Source organism: Cynoglossus semilaevis, chromosome 7 (genome assembly GCF_000523025.1).
Source record: "Cynoglossus semilaevis isolate Cse_v1.0 chromosome 7, Cse_v1.0, whole genome shotgun sequence".
Lineage (NCBI taxonomy): Eukaryota > Metazoa > Chordata > Actinopteri > Pleuronectiformes > Cynoglossidae > Cynoglossus > Cynoglossus semilaevis.
Window position 1 is genome coordinate 901,699 of NC_024313.1, and position 18,953 is coordinate 920,651.

At 39.0% G+C, this 18,953-nt stretch overlaps 3 protein-coding genes across 3 annotated transcripts in view; 2 read left to right on the plus strand and 1 right to left on the minus strand.

Moving 5' to 3' along the window:
* col10a1b (collagen, type X, alpha 1b) overlaps nucleotides 1-1,166 on the plus strand; it is a 5,766-nt gene extending 4,600 nt beyond the window's left edge. The window contains exon 4 of the mRNA XM_025056938.1: nucleotides 1-1,166. This exon is cut by the window's left edge and continues 45 nt beyond it. Within this exon, the coding sequence (XP_024912706.1) occupies nucleotides 1-667 (667 nt within the window). The 3' untranslated portion in view covers nucleotides 668-1,166.
* nt5dc1 (5'-nucleotidase domain containing 1) overlaps nucleotides 1-5,165 on the minus strand; it is a 49,900-nt gene extending 44,735 nt beyond the window's left edge. Inside the window, exons 1-6 of the mRNA XM_008312644.3 lie at nucleotides 4,474-5,165; nucleotides 2,746-2,837; nucleotides 2,400-2,471; nucleotides 2,187-2,296; nucleotides 1,656-1,735; nucleotides 1,467-1,548 (exon numbers count right to left, since the gene is read on the minus strand). Of these exons, the coding sequence (XP_008310866.1) occupies nucleotides 1,467-1,548; nucleotides 1,656-1,735; nucleotides 2,187-2,296; nucleotides 2,400-2,471; nucleotides 2,746-2,837; nucleotides 4,474-4,566 (529 nt within the window). The 5' untranslated portion in view covers nucleotides 4,567-5,165. The remainder of the gene's footprint in view (nucleotides 1-1,466; nucleotides 1,549-1,655; nucleotides 1,736-2,186; nucleotides 2,297-2,399; nucleotides 2,472-2,745; nucleotides 2,838-4,473) is intronic.
* Nucleotides 5,166-5,670: 505 nt separating this feature from the next.
* Nucleotides 5,671-16,656, plus strand: frk (fyn-related Src family tyrosine kinase). Its single transcript, XM_008312645.2, has 8 exons — nucleotides 5,671-6,265; nucleotides 8,200-8,321; nucleotides 10,493-10,656; nucleotides 10,737-10,905; nucleotides 12,098-12,256; nucleotides 13,915-14,096; nucleotides 15,054-15,219; nucleotides 15,360-16,656. Exons 1-8 carry the CDS (start codon nucleotides 5,907-5,909, stop codon nucleotides 15,551-15,553), a joined length of 1,515 nt encoding a protein of 504 aa, XP_008310867.1. The 5' UTR covers nucleotides 5,671-5,906; the 3' UTR covers nucleotides 15,554-16,656.
* The last annotated feature ends 2,297 nt before the right edge of the window (nucleotides 16,657-18,953 follow it).

Consider the following 18,953-nt stretch of genomic DNA (forward strand, 5'->3'; position numbering starts at 1 on the left):
TGGTCCTTCAGGCCCCTCCGGCCCTCCTGGACTTAAAGGCCATCCTGGTAATCCAGGTCCTCCCGGCCCTGCTGGTTTAACAGCTAAGGGTATCTCTGGTCCTCAGGGTCCACCTGGAGTTCCTGGCGCAAGGGGTAATGATGGTATTCCAGGAGCTAGCGGTCCTCCCGGACCTCCTGGCCCTCCAGGTGAGACCGTGTACTACCACGATGAGAAGAGCATGCCAGTCAAGTCCCATGAAGTTGTGATGTCTCATGAGATGATGAAGGCACCAATGTCTGCATTCAGCGCTGTTCTGACCATGGCCTACCCTCCAGCAGGAAACCCAATTGCATTTAACCAGGTTCTGTACAATGGAGAGCACCATTATGATTCCCACAGCGGTGTATTTACATGCCAGATTCCAGGCCTCTACTATTTCAGCTATCACATTCATGTCAACGGTGCCAACGCACTGGTGGCTCTCTACAGAAACGAGGAGCCAGTTCTTTTCACATATGACGAGTACAACAAAGGCTTCCTTGACCAGATGTCAGGCAGTGCTGTACTTTTGCTACATGCTGGTGATAGGGTCTTCGTTCAGGTGCCTGATGAGGAGAGTAACGGCATATTTGCAGCAGATAACGTTCACTGTGCTTTCTCTGGGTTCTTGATTGCCTCAACGTGATTTCACAAACCCGTAAAAACCTCAAAACCATACCAACATTAAATAACACGGAGAAGCCAATTCGATTGCAAAATTACAAATTATGATGGTATGTTAAAGGATATGGTTGTTATTCTCCATGTACCTCGATTGAAATCCTTGAAAGGATGAAAGTCATCAAATTGTGAACGGAGGTGTTGATTACATGATCAAAGCTAAAACCAAAAACCCCAAAAAAAAAAAACAAAAAAAAAAACTGTGCTGTTAAAATTGATTCCCTTTCCTTCGTCATCCTTATCTGTTTATTTCACATTTAAGTAAGACAAAAAAAGTTTTCTCACGTGGTGCTCTACAACTTCCTGTAACATTTACAGCACGTCTTTTACTTGTGTTTGTTGTACTGATGTCTTTTGTTTTACAATTTCCCAGTTGAATACATTTAAAACAGGCCAAACTGTTGTATTTTATGTTTTAGAGATCGGCATTCACACAAGCACTGTGACTAGAAAAACAGAAACCCAGATAAGAAATTTAAACTTTTGTTTCAAAACAAATATGGTCCGTTCAAAGTGTTAAGTTATGTACCACCTTTTGACCTAAATAAGGAATTAAAGTTCTAGTCTGAAAAGAGAAATACCTTGGTGTTTTTTTTTTCTTCCTTCACTCCATCTGACATAATGACAGCACTTTGTTCAAACTAAAGATGCCCAAATACATGCCTCAAATTCTTTGTTTTATTTTCATTCAGGATAAAGCTTAAAGCTTTAGCTTCCTCTGGATGCTCATATGATACGTGCAACTGAGAGAATTAACAGTTTACCTTTGAATGCAGATGTGTTGTAATTGTGGTCGATGGCAGCGACGATGTCTTTCCAAAAGTCGGAAGTGACCTTGTGTCCTTGCTGTTTAGAGAAGGAATAGACTTTTTTTTCCCGAAATTTTCAAAACAAATTAAACTAAAAATTACAAAAAAGCAAAATAAATATATTTGAAGCCGTACAGTCCATACCTTGTGCAACATATCCACAACCCTTCCGCAGAGAAGAGCGCCCGGTAAATCAAAGTAGTTGTCGTAGAAGTAGTACTTTGCTGCAAAGAGCAAAACAATTGATTAGCAGATCGATTTAATCTATCGAGGGAAAAAAAAAAAGAAGTTTGCAACAAGTAGTCCAAAGGTTGATTTCTGTAAAGCAATACTAATGACTATCTTTCAAAGAACCTGAACCCTAAGAACACACAGTAAAATGGAGCCCCAAACTCCATTATGAGAACCAGGTCGGGAAGCATCAGTTTGTTGTGGTCGGACGTTTAGCTTACTGCGCTTCACAGTTTCTTCATTTGGTATACTATTACCCCTTATTATGGCTGCAAAGAAGTTAGGTGCACTCAGTATCGCTAATAATAATAATATATGGGTGATGGCGATATAACCACGAAACACCATGGGTCGAGGACATCGTAAAACCGAAGACAGCCTGTTTCAACATATCACACAACAGAGCACGTAGCAAACCCTTAGACAAATGTAATAGCAGCATACCAGATCTGGTGAATGAGGTATTAAGACTGTTGAAATGCTTCCATTCCCTTGTAGGCCCATAATATTTGCTGATGTCTTTTGTGCTGAGATTAGTGGTACCGTGTGTAGCTCTGTAATGAGAAACACAAAACAACAGATTTGACACTTAAGTCAAAGTTAAAGATCTCGGAACACCAAAGATCATATCATAACATAGAGACAGAAGAACCGTACCGTAAAACTGTTCCATCCTCAGCCAATTTCACAAGGTTTCCTTCCTCTAGATCCACTACTAGTCCTTTGAAACTATACCCCCCAAAAAAAAAAAAAAAAAACAGGAACTAATCAAACATTATTCGATAACGTAATATCTGAGCGGCTATAACCAATGTGTCCAAACTTTTTCTAAGAGCAGGCAGCGTCAAAATTTAAGAAGACATCACACCAATATTGTGTGTGACTTTTACGATTTAAGCAATTGAGAGGCTTAATATATAAGACAACTCCAAAAGTTATTTTCTATTGACTAATATGAATTAGTAAAGAAAACAAAAAACTGTTTTATAACAAATAGTCTCACCAGAAATCCCATGTGGCTGGAGTCAGACTTAGCAGTTCTGGGTCAAAACCCTTGTGTTCCACCAGGTATCGTGCAAAGCTCTCATAGATGAGCTGAGAGTGGGAACAAGATGTAAGGGAAGGAAGGAGAGAAAGCAAAGGTGAGGAATAAAAAAAAAAAACAACAACTGTGAGACTGTCGAAAAGACGTACTTTTGTTTAGTGAAGTTTAGTGAAGTTTAGTGAAAGCAACTCTTAACACTTCCTACAAGCAACCATTAAGATGTATGTTGTATGAGTAGGACAACCATTGTAACACATACCAGATCCCCCCCCCCCCCCAAAACACAGCACTCAAAAAAATATAATAACACAATAAAAAAATGATTAAGTTGAAAACTGAGCAACATGGATTTTTTTTCTAAGGCAATTAAAAACTTCTTAAGTTTTTGAGCTTTGGCGGGCAACATTTGACCCGCAGGCCTTAAGTTTGACACATATGTAGGAAGAAGGATCATTCCTTTATGCTGCAATAAAGATTTAATTTATATTAAATTATATTATATAAAATGTTTTTTTTCTATTTTTTTAGACAGATTCACATCAAGTCCCAAAAATTAGGATTTGTGGAGGCCATACAAGAACATAAACTACCAAATTGGGGTTTTTGTTTCTTTTGTTGTTGTTACGACAAAAAATGTTATGGAATTTGCAATGTGGATTAGACTTTTCATGCTGAGAAATGTATAAATATATGTATATACTGTATTACTAATAGACTTTAAACCAGGAGCAGTGCACCATATATCAGTCAATGTTAACCAATGTTAACACTTCTAGGCCTTAATTGATTGTCATCATTATCAGAACCTGATAACATGTATATATTTATCGGTACAAACCACCGTATGTGTTGCTGCCACCTAGTGACTGGAGGCTTATGTCTATATGCGTGCCATATTCCATTGGAAGCCCCTCGGCTGGTATACATGTAACTACTCCATTACAGAAAAATACATGTTTTTGCAATTGATTCTTATTTATTCAAGCTACAAATATTACATTGCCGTGTAATAATAAAAACAAAATTTTAATTTCATAAGTTAAAAAACTCTGCTGCATGGACCTTACCAAATGTTTTTCAAGCTCCCACGGGCCACACAAAACGGCTTCATGGGCCGCATTTGGCCCCTGGGCCTTGAGTTTGACACATATGATATAGACGTACAATGTTCTTAAAATCGCATATCGAGTGAATAATAGTTAAAATAAAAAGCTTTGCAGCACGATTTTTGGGCCCAATTCTTGACAACTAGGCTTCTTTCAAGGTGAAACGCAATAGCGAGGATAGCAAAAAGATCTACGCGAAACCCTGTACATAGTGTATGTGACAGGTATGACAGAATTTACGGTCAGTAGTCACTAACGGCACTGCACGACGACGTTGTGTTTCAAGACACTATGAATGTCAACGGCTCTCATTCGAAGACATGAATGAGCATCATCAGCCTGGAAGTCACGCAGCATCGGGAGCAACAGCATCTCACTCACACAGACGTCCCTCCGCCGCTGACACGTCGCATTATTACATGGTCCTTTCTCATTATTATATAAACGGAGACCGGCTGTTGAAGGTTATTGACAAGTCTGAGCAATAAATAAATAAATAAATAAATATGTCAATTCGTCTAGTCAACCCGCAGACTGCAAAGTGCATGTATTGCCTGCGGTGTTCATGACGCTAACTCACCCTGGAGGTCTCTTTCAGATGGTAGCGGCAGAGCGTGTGGTCCAGGTCGAAGCCAATAACATCGCAGTCTGACAGGCTGAAGAATTCGCTCATTGTAGCTGAAGCTAAGTCACCGTTCACACATCAACAGCGCAACACAAAACGCCACACTACACTGGCGGTGTGTAAATCCTAACTCTTCAGTTCCTGACCGCTATTGTTTTCTTCTTCCAGGCACCAATATATTGTCACTAACTAGCAATGGGCAATAAGTTACTCGAACGGCGAAAAAAAAAAAAAATCGCTAAACTCGTGTGCGCCAGGAGAAGGCGGTAAAGAGGCGAGAGTGGGGAGCGCAGGGGGAGTGAATAGGGGGGGAAACGTCAATTGCGCAGTTCTTCCGGGTATTGCTACCGTAATGCATAGTAAGGACGAGCAGTGGGAATTTACCAAAGTGTTTGCACGCCGAGTTACTAATAGTTGTTTAATTTTGAAAGTTAAAATATAAAATGCACAAACACTTCATATGTTCGTGATGCTTTGTTAAATTATATTTAATCAAATACTTATAATAAACGTGTGCTTATTTATAATGTACTTTTTAACGTAACTTTTATTGTATTTTTATTTATATATATTTGAAGGGGGCGCTATTGTATATAAATAAATTATGAAAGCCCCAACCTTCATTTCCATAGTTATAATTCAACTTCAATTTGTTAATATTTAAGATTATTTTGCATCTTACTTTTCTATAATAAAACGCAAGGTAACGTGCAGTCCAGCAGTTGGCAGTAATACATACTGTAATGTCTCCTGGTTGATTATTATTAAAGGTTAAGCGAAGCTAGAATTGGTTAGTGTGGTTCTGAAAATGCACCCGGTATAAATGGTGAATGGACCTCAAATGTAATATAATAAAATACGGGTAAATCGAGTATTTATGATATTTTATTATATATACATTTTTTTTATAAATTACAATTTAATAATAATATAAATATAAATAAAAGTACATCACATAATTAATTATAGTCAATTCAATAATTAAAATTTTTATTATATATTATGTTTAAAAAAATAAATTAAAAAAATGTATACAATATATACATCATAAAAGCCTATATTTTCGTCGCACTGATGTCCTGCTGTTTACCCGCGTGTCCACTAGAGGTCTCGTGGCACCATGTCCATCTCTGCTCATATGTAGCCGCTCCCCATTCCTCAGCAGGTGCAGGTGAGTGTACCATGAACTTCCTCCTTAGTTGTGTCTCCAACCTGACTTACCAGTAGGACGCAGTCAACTTTCCGTGGACGATCTATTCGGGATTTATTTATATTCCACACAATTAACACACTTTCATGACTTAAAATGAAAGAAGGTTCGAGGAGAAGTTTGTTTTATTGAATTCAGATTTGCGTCTGTATTCTATATGAGGAGTGCGTAAATAATTATGAAAAGCGGCAGTATGACAGTAATCCAGGAGCGCTTATCTCTGTGCTGGCAACGCTTTCTGTCTTGTTTTAAGAAACCGACTCAGGCTAACAGTGAGCTGACTGTCAACCCTGCGGAAACTGTGACAGTGCCTGAAAACGACGCAGCGACAGGCGGAGAGCTGTACATCGCTCTTTACGACTACTCACCCCGCACGAATGGTGACCTGTGCTTCTACGCCGGAGACCTGCTGGAAGTTCTGGACAGAAGCGCAGGAGAGTGGTGGTTCGCTAAAGCCCACTCTGGCCTGTCCGCCTCCAAACAGGGATACATCCCTTGCAACTATGTGGCCCCAGTGGAGAGCGTCTACGCAGAACAGTAAGTGCTAACCTCTTTTTTTTTCTTCTTTTTTTTAAAAATTATTTATCCTTTTTTTTCAATGAACGAACATGTAAAAACATATGTAACATTAAGATAAATCTTTTGGGGTTATTTACCGTCAGGTAAACATTAAAACTACCCCCAAAAAAACAAGCGAATCATCTGCATATATGTTTATGTCGTTAACTATGTAGGAATAGTTTACGAAGTTACATGTTGTGGCTAGGGCCTGCAGTGGCGTTTTAAGTCAAAAATATTTGGTTTGTTTATTGTGGGCCTAGAAAAGCATGTTGCTTAGATGTTTAGGGCTTCCTTAGCTTACTGCTACTGAGTTAAAGAGCGCCCTCTGGGCTATTAAATGCACAATTTTTCACATATTTCGTTCTCACAAATACATTAATAAAGGCTCAGGCTCACATATGGAGTGTGATGTTATTAAAACATAAATGAAAGCAAACCCTTTTAGCGTGATAATGTTAATGTATTTGGAACAAGTCGATACTAAATGGGAATATTAAATCATAGGAACTGAACTGATAAATTTAATCATTAAGACAATGAAATAAACGTAAAAAAAACTAGCCTAATCTAATCTCCTTGCTTCTCCAAATACTTTCCCAAAGTAGTTTTTTTTTTTTTAGAAGTTCTTTCCGCTGTAATAATAAAGTTCTCTTCAGTTTTCTTCCAAGACTAGCCTAGAACTATAACTACCATTCCAGCTTTATATTTTTTAAAGCTGTAACAGCTAACTACATATTTCCTGTTTCGGTGTTGTTGTGTTGCTTTGAACCAGTCAATAATTGTCTCGACCAGGAAGTCCAACCTGTGAGGTTAATAATTTCCCAGAAAGCAGCCTGCAGAAATACAGGCTTGAAAAAAACTAATGATCTAATGTGAAACTTCTTAATTGGCCGTTCTCTAACTGTGCCATGGGCAAGTGAAAAATCTAGAGTGTACTAGCCTGCATAAACAGTTGATTTTTTTCCTGTCATGTCTATATTTTGATAAAAGTGGACGGATCACTGCTTTTTTCTATAGCATTTGTCACGGCATGCCAAAGTGACGTAATGCGAAATATACATCGTTTCACTGGTGAATTCTTCAGCTACTCAGTTTCTACGTCAAACCAGTTTCTGCTCAGCTGCAATCTGGTTTGTCCAGCTTTTGTTTACTGGGATTAATAGTTTCCTATAAACCCCTGGATTCGTCCTGGTTCACCTCACATAGTTTCACTCAGGAAAGGGACGTAAGGCTACCAGCGCTTAACCCCACAAAGTCAGTGATGGTAACCTTAATGTGACCCATATTGATGATTAGTTACCGCAAAATAGCGAGGGACTACTGTATCGTAGTATTTTATAGTGTTTTATTTCCAATTTAATTTCTCATAATCACAATATTAAGCTTTTGTTGTTCGTTGTTTTCCATATGAAAAAAAATTAACATTACATATCTGGAGAGAATGGAAAACGTACACAATTGCAGTCAATTTTTCAATAAATAATGAGTTTGACCTGCAACTTTGTTTTTTTTTTTCATTTTGCCCCACTATGAATTTGAGTTTGACACCCCTGATTCAGAGGCTCAGGCCCTTTGCAGGTCTTTTAAGTTAATTAGCTGCCTAAGGTGTGACACCATGAGTTTCTATAACATAAAATATTCTAATTGTCTGGATTTGGGGTTTTCATTATCTGTAATCCATAATGAACAAAATTATTAGAAACATAAGAAATATGTCTTTCAACGTGTAACAAATCTATATAATTCACAAATTCTACATTCTGAAATGATTGACTTTATATTCACTTTGTATTCATACTTCTCGTCCACATGTACTACAGTTGCAGTACTGTAGTCAAAGGTTAAAATGTTCATATGAGCGTATGTGTCCGAGCCTCTATGTCTTATCATCTTTATCCGTCTGATTTCAGATGGTACTTTCCCGATGCCAAGAGGCCCGATGCCGAGAAAATGCTTCTTACTGGAGAGAACCAAAATGGCGCTTTCCTTATCAGAAAGAGCGAGACTCAGAAAGGAGAGCACTCCCTGTCAGGTGAACAAAGAAATCAAATTGACATTGCATTCTCCATTTCAAAGCCACGGTTAATTACGGCTCACTCGTATTTAGTCCTGTACAGACGGTTTGTTCTGTTTACCAGTTGTTCATTTGCTCAACTGCAGCCACATACTTAATGGTGCCTCCGGTGGCTCCCCCCTAGTGTGGTACGAAGGGACTCAAGTATTTTATTAATATTATTGTTATCCATCATCAATCGTCTTCCCCTTTGAAAATAAATGGGTTTGTTTTTTTTGAAAATTTTAAAAATCCACTTTCAGTAATTGCCTCCTGATGTAGGCAGACGGTCCGTACACAGGTGTTTGGTCAAATTCCTACCTGCATGTTGAGTTGACCAATGACCTCTAACGTAAAACAATTTCATCTCAGGGCTTGAGGAAATTCTGACTCGTTCTCTCTCTGATTCTCCGATACACCTACAGAGTGAATGAAAGGGACTTTAATCCCATGGATTAAAGTCCCTTCCATTCTCTTGGTTGAGTTGTGAGAGTTGTGAGTCATCAGCATAGGTGTGAATATATCTTCACTACATGCAGTTTAAATTTTTGTTGTGGAATTGAAACACTGAGGGCTGCATTGCTTTGGATGTAGTTTGGATGAAGATAGGGTATGCTTGCTGATACCAAGCCCTTACAATAACCTGTGGAATAAGGTGGGGTAATTATATGACTTCCTTGATTATGCTTGATTAGCCTCTGGGAAAAAAAAGTCATGATTAAAGAGAGGTATTTCCATTACCTCATGATCTAAACAATGCAAGAACAAAGTGCGTTTTAATTTCTCCATTTTAAATTGGGATTAAGGAGTGAGGCAAGTCAACAAGTGACATCAACTAACATTTGAACTTAACATAGAAACTGAGACCCCAAAGAGAACCATGTACATCACAGACTATCACCATGCTTCACTGTTGGCAGTGTTTCCCCCTAACCCTAGGAGACAGCCATTTTTTTTACATCCCGCCCTTGAATTGAAATACTATTGAGCACCTGGTAATATATTTTTATTTATCTGTACAAACCACTGTAAGAGTTTCTGGCACCAGCATTCTGCATACAATCACCTGATTATTAAAAACAAATAAATAAAAATAAGCTGCTCTGCTGCCATCTAGTGGGTGGAGGCTTGTTCGTCGGTCAAGCATGAAAGTCCCCTCTCATGCCCCACTATTTGAGAAGCACTAAAGACACGGCGTTCCGTTGACAACAAAAGTTAACTTTTTTTTTTATTTTATTTTTTACTTCTTTAAACCTGTCTCTGTTTCCCAAAGACTGGGTGGGTTGCAAGAGATTTTTTTTCGGGTCATCTCACATCATGTTTCCCAGGAGTTTACGAATAATGTCTATTGACTTGGGTTACTTATGGACTATTTAATAAATCATTAGTTAGTAACTGATAGAAGTAACGGACAATAAAATCAACTATTGCGTTAACAATCGCGACTAGAACAGCAATATTAGCGATAGCTGAGTACTGCAATGACAAAGCAGATTAATGGTCTGAAGGGCATCAAGGTACACTATATAGATATCGCCGCACCCATAAAAGCAACATGTTGGCTTTATCTTTTCTTTTGTATTTTCAATGACCTTGCTTTTTTTCCATCAGCTAAATTCTTCCCATGCACAGTAAATCACACTGTACTACCTTTAACAGCCACAAAAGCTCTGGATTTGTTCAGCCACATTTGCACATATCTGGGAAATACTTAAAACTGCAACACTTGTTCTAACATACCATTCTGTTGGCCATTGTAATAAGTGTAAAATCTATGTATTAATTAAAAAAAAAACAAGACTAGAGTATTATTCTTTACACCAGGGGTGTCAAACATACGGCCCTCGGGCCAAAATCGACCCATTATAGGGTGTTCAATCTGGCCCGCTTGATGAATTTTGAAAATAAAATAAATACACTTCATGTCCGGGACATTTGTTTTAAAATATAATTCATTAAATATATATACACATATCTAATATACTTGTATTGTTTGCATGAAAACAATTATGTGATTGCACCGGTCTGGCCCACTTGATATCTTATTAGGTTGTATGTGGCCCCGAGACCAAAAATAAGTTTGACACCCCTGGTTTACACAAACTGTTTAACAACTGGTGTTTGATACTGGATGATGCCCTTTCTTTTAGTGCTGGACAGTGGGAAAGTGAAGCATTACAAGTTGCGAAAATTGGACACTGGCCAGTACTATGTGTCAAGAACGAGGTGCTTCGAAACCCTCCAGGACCTGGTGGCGCATTATTCCAGACAGTCCGATGGCCTCTGTGTTCAACTGAGGGAACCATGCAAAAAGGTAAAGAATACATAATATGATGCACTAAACGTTAAAAGGTTACTTTCAACTTATCTCGTGATCTTGTTGTTTTATTGTAGATTGAAGTCCCACAGACGTTTGGTTTGTCCTACAACACAGTGGACCACTGGGAGATTGACCGCAACTCTATCAAGCTACTGAAGAAGCTGGGAATGGGTCAGTTTGGTGAAGTCTGGGAGGGAGTCTGGAATAACACCACACCCGTGGCGGTGAAGAAGCTCAAACCTGGTACATAAAATAGTCCCTTTTTATGACTTACTCAAACGCACATTCTCATCCTCAGGATTGAATAACCCTAATTTCGTTGCATCAGCCCGTTGATTTCAACGGGAGAATTGTATTTACTGAAAGAGAGCAGGATAATCTGGGAGAATGGGGGGGGGGGAGTAACCTACCGTATTTTCCGGACTATAAGTCTCACTTTGTGTCATCCTTTGGCTGGGGTTGCGACTTATACTCAGGTGCGACTCGTATATTAAAATATATAATTTCATGTTTGTTACTTTCACACTGACAGCCACTAGAGGGCGCTCTAGCTGGCTGGTGCGACTTACACTCCGGAGTGACTTATACATGTTTTTTTCTTTTTCATTGTGCATTTTTTGGCTGGTGGGACATGTACTTTAAAGCCACTTATAGTCCGGAAAACACAGCAAATATAACCTATTGAGGGCTGTACTATAGAGGTCGGATCTGGACCTGGATTCGTGTAACATTTGACGAGTTTTAGGGAAAATTTCGAGTGGACAGTGTCAGCATGTTGTCAAGCTTTTCAAATGGCAGTCGCAGACCACATGGTGACAAGTGTACCTGTGTCACCTACGCTAACACAGTGGTATCGTAATCTGAGTAGGATTCTGACTTGTGCTTGGGATAAAGAAGAGCTAAAGGTTCACAATTCAATGTATAACGTACAATCAGTGAATGTAAACAAAGCAGTCTTCAACGTATAGCGCCAACATACTGTATGTGTCAACATGTTCGTCCGCTAGGCATGCCAACAAGTCCCTGTGTGAAATTGGTTTAACGCTGTATGTCGAAATGGTGGAACAAGAATTTTATGATAAATTCATACATAACCACAAAAGGCCGTAGGTCGAGGCTCTCCTAAGCCAGGGACACCCTGTATGTCAATGAATGAGTCTGCAGGTGCCGGCGGGATATATACGGTAATTTTTATTGTCTGTACACCTAACACCAATCCCATTCCGAAGGAGTTGACCGAGCAGTACAACATTACAATTAATGCTAGCCTCGTAATGCAGTAGTAACATTATTTTTTGGAGGGCGGGGGTTAACTTAAATATTGTAAAAAAAATTACAAGTTCTGACACTATATTAGCCTTCAACTTATATTTACATATATTTGGGTGGCCTACTAAATGTTTCCTAATTTACCATACAAAAAAAACCACTGCAGGTATGATGGCTCCAGCAGACTTCCTAAGAGAGGCTCAGATCATGAAGACGTTGCGGCATCCCAAGCTGATTCAGCTGTATGCTGTTTGCACCATGGAAGAGCCCATATACATCATCACGGAGCTGATGAAGAACGGCAGCTTGCAAGAATACCTGATAAGTAAGACAGATTTGTTTTCAACAAGAGCTGATCACTAGTAACTCCAAGTCCAGTCACAAGCATCACTGTTTCATAACGTTGCATGAGTTCATGTGTAAGGACAAATGAGGTTAGGGTGAAGCAGTGGTTCTCAGTTATTATTTGTCGGTGCAGTGTGGTTTGGGTGGCGGTCGTGGAGACTGCTGCCCCCGCAACCCGGTAACGGATAAGTGGATGAAAATGGATGGATGGACTTTATTCTGTCAGTACCAGAGTCTGAATGACATTATTTTTGAAATATTCCCAGATTATTGACAGATTCTTTAAGCATATGACAGAGTGCCAAGGGAGGAATTGTGTTTTTTTTTTTTATGAGGAGGTCAGGAGTGGCAGAGAAGTATGTTAGTTTGGTGCAGGACATGTATGAGAATAGTACAACAGTGGTGAGGTGTGCTGTTGAAAGGACAGAAGACTTCAAGGTGGAGGTGGGACTACATCAAGGATCAGCCCTGAGCCCCTTCTTGTCTGCTGTGGTGATGGACAGATTGACGGATGAGGTCAGACAGGAGTCCCCATGGACTATGTTGTTTGCAGATGACATTGTGATCTGTAGTGAGAGTAGGCAGCAGCTAGAAGAGAAGCTAGAGAGGTGGAGGTTTGCACTAGAAAGAAGAGGAATGAAGGTCAGTCGCAGCAAGACAGAGTACGTGTGTGTGAACGAAAGCTAGAACAGTGAAATAGTGAGGTTACAAGGAGCAGAGGTGGTGAAGGTGCAGGGGTTTAGGTACTTAGGATCAACCGTAATAATAATATTAATATAATAATAATCAATTCTTCTGTTAGCACTTAGCTGCTTGCACAGGTGATCGAACTACCATGCTTGAAATACCTCTGTGAGTAGGTAATAACACAGTGTTGTCATGGGGGAAAAACCTGACTTGCAGCTTTGTTATACACAGGCCATTTCCAGGGTCATTCATCACAGACGTAATCAACAACGTGACAATTACACTGAGGTGGCTGCATTCCATTTATGTGTCATTTTGAAACCTTTGCTCGCTTTAGAGCAGTTGTTCTCAAATACTTTCTTGTCATACATCCCACTGGGACTAGAGGTTAAAAAATGTCTCCATTGTTTTAATTTTTTTAAATGTATGACAATTATTTAATTGGCTATTTAAGAATGAGAACATAATGTTCTTCTCATAATAATTTCCTTCTTCTTAGTCTTTTTTTTTTTTCAAATGTTTTTAATTATTGTGTTGAACATTGATCTAACTTGTTTTTTCATTGCCTTAGCCCAGGTGTGGGCAAACTTGTTGACTCGCGGGCCACAATTGTCCTAAAATTGAAATTCATGCATAAAGGCTAAAATACTTTTTACATTTTATACGGGAAATGTGTATATTGCAGAGAAAAGGCAGAAGTATAATGATAATATGAATAAATTATATAATTTGGAACCTTTTGGCGGGCCGGATTAAATAGCTGAACGGGCCGCATCCGGTCCCCAGGACCTTAGTTTGCCCACGTCTGCCTTAGCCAAAGATGTAATGCTCCTTTATTGCACACTTAAAAGGTAAACAGTTAGATACCTTCTATTGTGATTTTTACTAATGTTTCCAATGGGGATTCATAAACAACGTTTAAATCTTTGTGTTTTTCTGCTTGAACTACAGAGGATGGGGGAAGCACACTTTCGTTGCTTGATCTGACAGAAATGGCAGCACAGGTGGCATCAGGAATGGCCTACCTGGAGTTGCAGAACTACATACACAGAGACCTTGCAGCCCGCAATGTCTTGGTAGGAGAGAACAACATCTGCAAGGTTGCGGATTTTGGACTCGCTAGGCTCATCCTGGTAGGTTTCACAAAATATTGTTTATTTATTGGACAAGACTCGGGCATAGTACGTAAGCCGGGATATGTTGCTCATCGTGGCTGACCTTACTCTGAAGTTGGTTGCGCAAAAGCAAGGGAGAGCTAACCCAGCCAAGTTCCTAAGGTGATTTATTCTAAGCAGCTCTGGATCAGGCTACCTTTTTTGGTAACTGTGTTTTTATATTGATTCAAGTGGATATATGTAATAAAAAAAAAGTCTCAAGCCTACCATTATATTAGCATGCTAATTGAGACTGCTTGTCAAATTGCCATTTATATATGAGATACATCTTGCGTATGCGCTTGGGCACATCGTCAGTCATGTAACCAGGGGCCACTGGGTGCTTCAACATCAGACACCTATGCCCAGGCAACCCGACTGGGGTGGATCAGACTCTGGGCTGTGTCCCAGAAGCCTTTGCCCACGGATCTTCCAGATCCGTCATCAGATTTCCAGATGTTGGACCACTAATGTTTCGTTGCAGAACATTCCCTCCATGTTGCTCGATTCCCACCATCCTGCTAGCTTGTTCCTCCTCCATACCCGCACTTCCTCCTGAACGAGATGTCGTTCTTTGCCCTTGGCCGTTAAGTAGGAAGTGCGGCGGTTTTCGATCTTCCCATCGGTGGTTCTGTAATCGATTCTATCTAAGAATGCTTGCACTCAACCAATTACATACAACCAATTAAGCCAAGATGTGCGGATGAGAAAAGGTCAAGCTACGCTCCCCCAGTTATCCTGGATATCGCTGTTCTACTTTTGTGCAGTATTCCTCAGGTGAAGAGAAAAACAAAAACAGGATGCTGATAGTTGCTGAACTATAGAATAATTATTTAGTCTGACTGGTATAAATACTGACAAAGGCGAGCAATAAAAACATTTTTGGATTTAGGTTGTTAATTATTTAATAATTCAAATTGTCTGTTATCTCACTAGGAAGAGACCGAGAAGGTGTATCTAACCAGTAAGAGCATACAACTTCCTGTGAAATGGACTGCTCCAGAGGCCATTACCAACAACAGGTTCAGCATAAAATCGGATGTCTGGTCCTTCGGAATTCTGCTTTACGAGATCATCACTTATGGAAAGATGCCTTATCCAGGTAAACAAATGCTGTTGTTTCAGGTTTAGTGTTTATTGTGAAGTTTAAACCCTTTTGTAGCGTTTACCAAGAAATGTCTCATATTTGTCCATTTTAATTATTAAAGCATTAACAACTCTCTGTTTACTGTGATTTTTCAGACCTTTCAAACCAACAAGTAATCTACCAACTTTCTCAAGGCTACAGAATGCTATGCCCTCCTAACTGCCCCGAAGTTATGTACAAAATCATGATGGAGTGCTGGAAGGAAAATGAACAGGAACGGCCTACGTTTGAAACCCTGCAGTGGAAGCTGGAAGACATTTTTGATATGGATGTGATTACCTACTCCTAGCGACGATTCCTCCTCGAAACTAGCACAATAATCAAACTAACACAAATGAAACAAAAATACTTTTGTATATTTAATAATGTGAAATATATGACAACATTTGAAAGACGTGATATAAAAAGCTCGAAAAACATAACTGATGACCCTGGAGCAGATCAAAGCAATGTTCATGCGCTGGAGCAACACAGAGTGAGCGGCAGATTTTCAGTCTACTGGATTGCACAATCTCAGCTGCAGCTAGCATTATAATTAGACCCCTTCCTAGAAAAAATTTCATCTGAAGATTTAAGTCAATCAATCTAAAAATCCAAGATTTGTAGGTTTAACTGAATATAGTCAATGGTTAAACCAGGCGTGTGCAAAATCTTGGACCCGTAGGCCACAACTGTGCTAAAATTTAGGAGCAGATAGATGGAGCCTTCGTGTGAACTAAGATAAATGACACATAAAAGTCATGCATAAAGGCTAAAATACTAAAATGCTTTTTATCATCATCATCGCCATCTAGTGGGGAAACGGTATGGGTATTGCAGGGAAAAGGCAGAAGTATAATGATAATATTAATTAGTTATATAATTTTGGGAAAAAAAAATTGGCAGACAATTAAAAAGATGAATGGGCCACATCCGGCCACATTCATTTTACACAACGATCTATCAGTGTATGTGCAGCAAATATGAAGCAATCAGAAAAAACTGAAGACACTGCTAAATCTCAAAAGCATTACGGCAAAATGCTAAACTATGAACTCTTGCCGCCATGATAACTGTTATATAGCATATCTATATGTATGTACGTATATACGTATATATGTATTAACAAACCTATATATGTGTGTTTATGTACAAATACATTCACGTATGTTTACTATAGCGTGATCCTTTGCACATACAGTATGATTTTACGTTATTTGAGTGTAATGAATAATTGTACGTTTTAACCATGCTAATATTCCAATGGAATTTTGATCTTTTCATCATACAATAAAGTGAAATATTTATTACATTGTTGCTCACGGTATTCCTGGTTGGCAGTTGGTCTTTCAGTTCAGAGTTGTAATAAAGTTGAAATACTATTGAGAACCTGATAACGTGTATATTTTTATCTGTACAAACCACTGCATGAGTTGCTGCCACCTAGTGACTGGAGGCTTGTTTTTCTAATTCTTTAGACTATGGTTGCTAATGTCACCCAACAGAGGGGGCTGTAACCTCGGTGTCTTCCATTCAAAGACCACTTAGTAACTTTAAAAAAGTTTTAAAAATATATTTTATTTATTTTTATTTTCATTAATGATCATTGTCCTCCTCACGACATTCTCATTTAATCCTGGCCTACGTCTAATTTGCAGTTAATCCCAGTGGTTCTTATGTATGTGAATACAACCCAGTGACTGATGTATTGACCATTGTATTGTGGGAACTTGCATTTAAAAGGGACGGCGCGCTCTGCTGTTGAGAACTAGGAACTGCACTGGTTCGCTGCGAGTAAAGTACAAATATTTTTATCTTTATTATGAGTTTTATTTTTAAGTAGTCAACACAACAAAACTTTGATGACCTTTAATGTGCTCCGTGAGCAGCTAACACAGTCTGCAGTACTATTATGTCTCTAAGTGTAAGTTTTACTATCCCAGACCTTATAAATAACATATTTATATGTCCTCTAAATTCAGCTTTGAAATTGATTTTCACCACTCTCGTGAGAATCTGTATTACTTTCACAAATATTACCCCAGACCTCTAGTGGTTAAAATTAGGCAGCACAAGTGAGTAGTACAAGATTCTTGTTGTTTTGATAAGCCCACAAAAGCACGATTCTGCTAAGATACACCGGACTTCAAAAAGCATCACTAATAACATCATAAACTCATAACCTTTTACTATACCACTAATTAATCTGTTGTCCAGACTAACCATGCGTTCCAGTTCTAAGTCCTTTTCTTGCTTCTTCCATGATAATGATGAAATTATAGCATCAGTTTTGATTTGGTAGAGGCTGAGAATAGCTACAGTGAAGCAATGGACGCAGGGAAAACTTAATTTTGGAGCACGCAAGTTGCTAGATGGAGTTTGCCAAAATCAAGACTGTGCATTATTTGACCATCCAATGAAATCACTTCAAATCATCAACGCAACCGTAAGCCAGTTAGAAGGTCTTGGTGTCACCAACTCGTGTCTCGCCTAATTGTTTGACAAAAAAAAATTGCATTAGATTAATTTCAGGTAGTACTATTGATTCCAAAGGCCTTAGGGCAGATGTATTTCACCCGAGGCTGAAATATGATTGGATAAAAAAAAACTTTTGTCTACGTGACTGGAAGCGACACAACCAAGAGAAAAGTTGAGAACAAGAATGTATGATGACAACAGACTATTTGGTATTATAACCGTATATGAATATTCATGATAAATATATATATAAAAGTAGTTCAACACAAAATTTAACCACCGCATTTTAGCCATCACCAAACTAAACAGGGGGTATTTTGGATTTGAACCTGAAACCTTCCAGACATTAGTCCGCTTCCTTAACCGCCGCTTCCTAACTGCCGTCTCAGTGACACTGCTCGCAGCAGCTGCACCTGCTGTCGGACGCAAACAAGGGCATCATATGGCACCAACGACCTTCCCTTACGACTTAAGTGCTTCTCACCCCCTCTGGCTGATAGGTCACCCACATCCATCATTCCAACAACATGGTGATCAGCCAGGTTCATCAAGTTCAATTACTCTGTGCTCTCATTTGTAATTGTGGACAGGCCTCAGTGTTGACATGACAGGACAAAAATTCAGCAAATTCTTACACGTGGATGCAAATGTGTGATTTTTTTTCCCCCTTTGCAGAAAAGTCACTGAAACATTGAGACAATAAAATAGGAACAGCAATAGCAAAACTTGGACGCAGGGATTTTGGGGACACGTTTCCAAGGATGAGTTGTGAGCTCCAGTTCCACTTTGCTGAATAGGGTCTATGCAGATAAATGGAGTCATTGCAGTGTAATCATATATATTCAGAGCCCAGGAAGGCAGTCAGGGAAGCCGCTCTGTTGGATGATTGCCTGCCTTCTTCTATAGCAACTCAAATGACCACGGTTTGATCATTTGCACCGTGCTCTTCCTGTGACGGGTAGAGGCAATGTCAAAATCTCAGCAACAGCCTGCTTTTAAAAAAGATGGAAAAATAAAAGCTGTTTTTTTAAAAAAAAAAACTACCGTATTTTTACATTTTCGTGTATTTTTACTGTAAGAAAAACCATATATAAGTCGCTCTGGAGTAAAAGTCACACCAGCCAAAGGATGAAAAAAAGTGCGACTTACAGGAGTAGCAGATATTATTGCACAAGCCTAGAGTGCCCTCTAGCGGCTATTAGTGTGAAAATAACAAACATGTAAATTTTCAG

Coding starts and splice junctions, on each gene's coding strand:
- frk (XM_008312645.2), top strand. CDS start 5,907: ATGAAAAGCGGCAGTATGACAGTAATCCAGGAGCGCTTATCTCTGTGC. Junction 10,657..10,736: donor TGAGGGAACCATGCAAAAAG/GTAAAGAATACA, acceptor GTTTTATTGTAG/ATTGAAGTCCCACAGACGTT. Junction 14,097..15,053: donor GACTCGCTAGGCTCATCCTG/GTAGGTTTCACA, acceptor TTATCTCACTAG/GAAGAGACCGAGAAGGTGTA.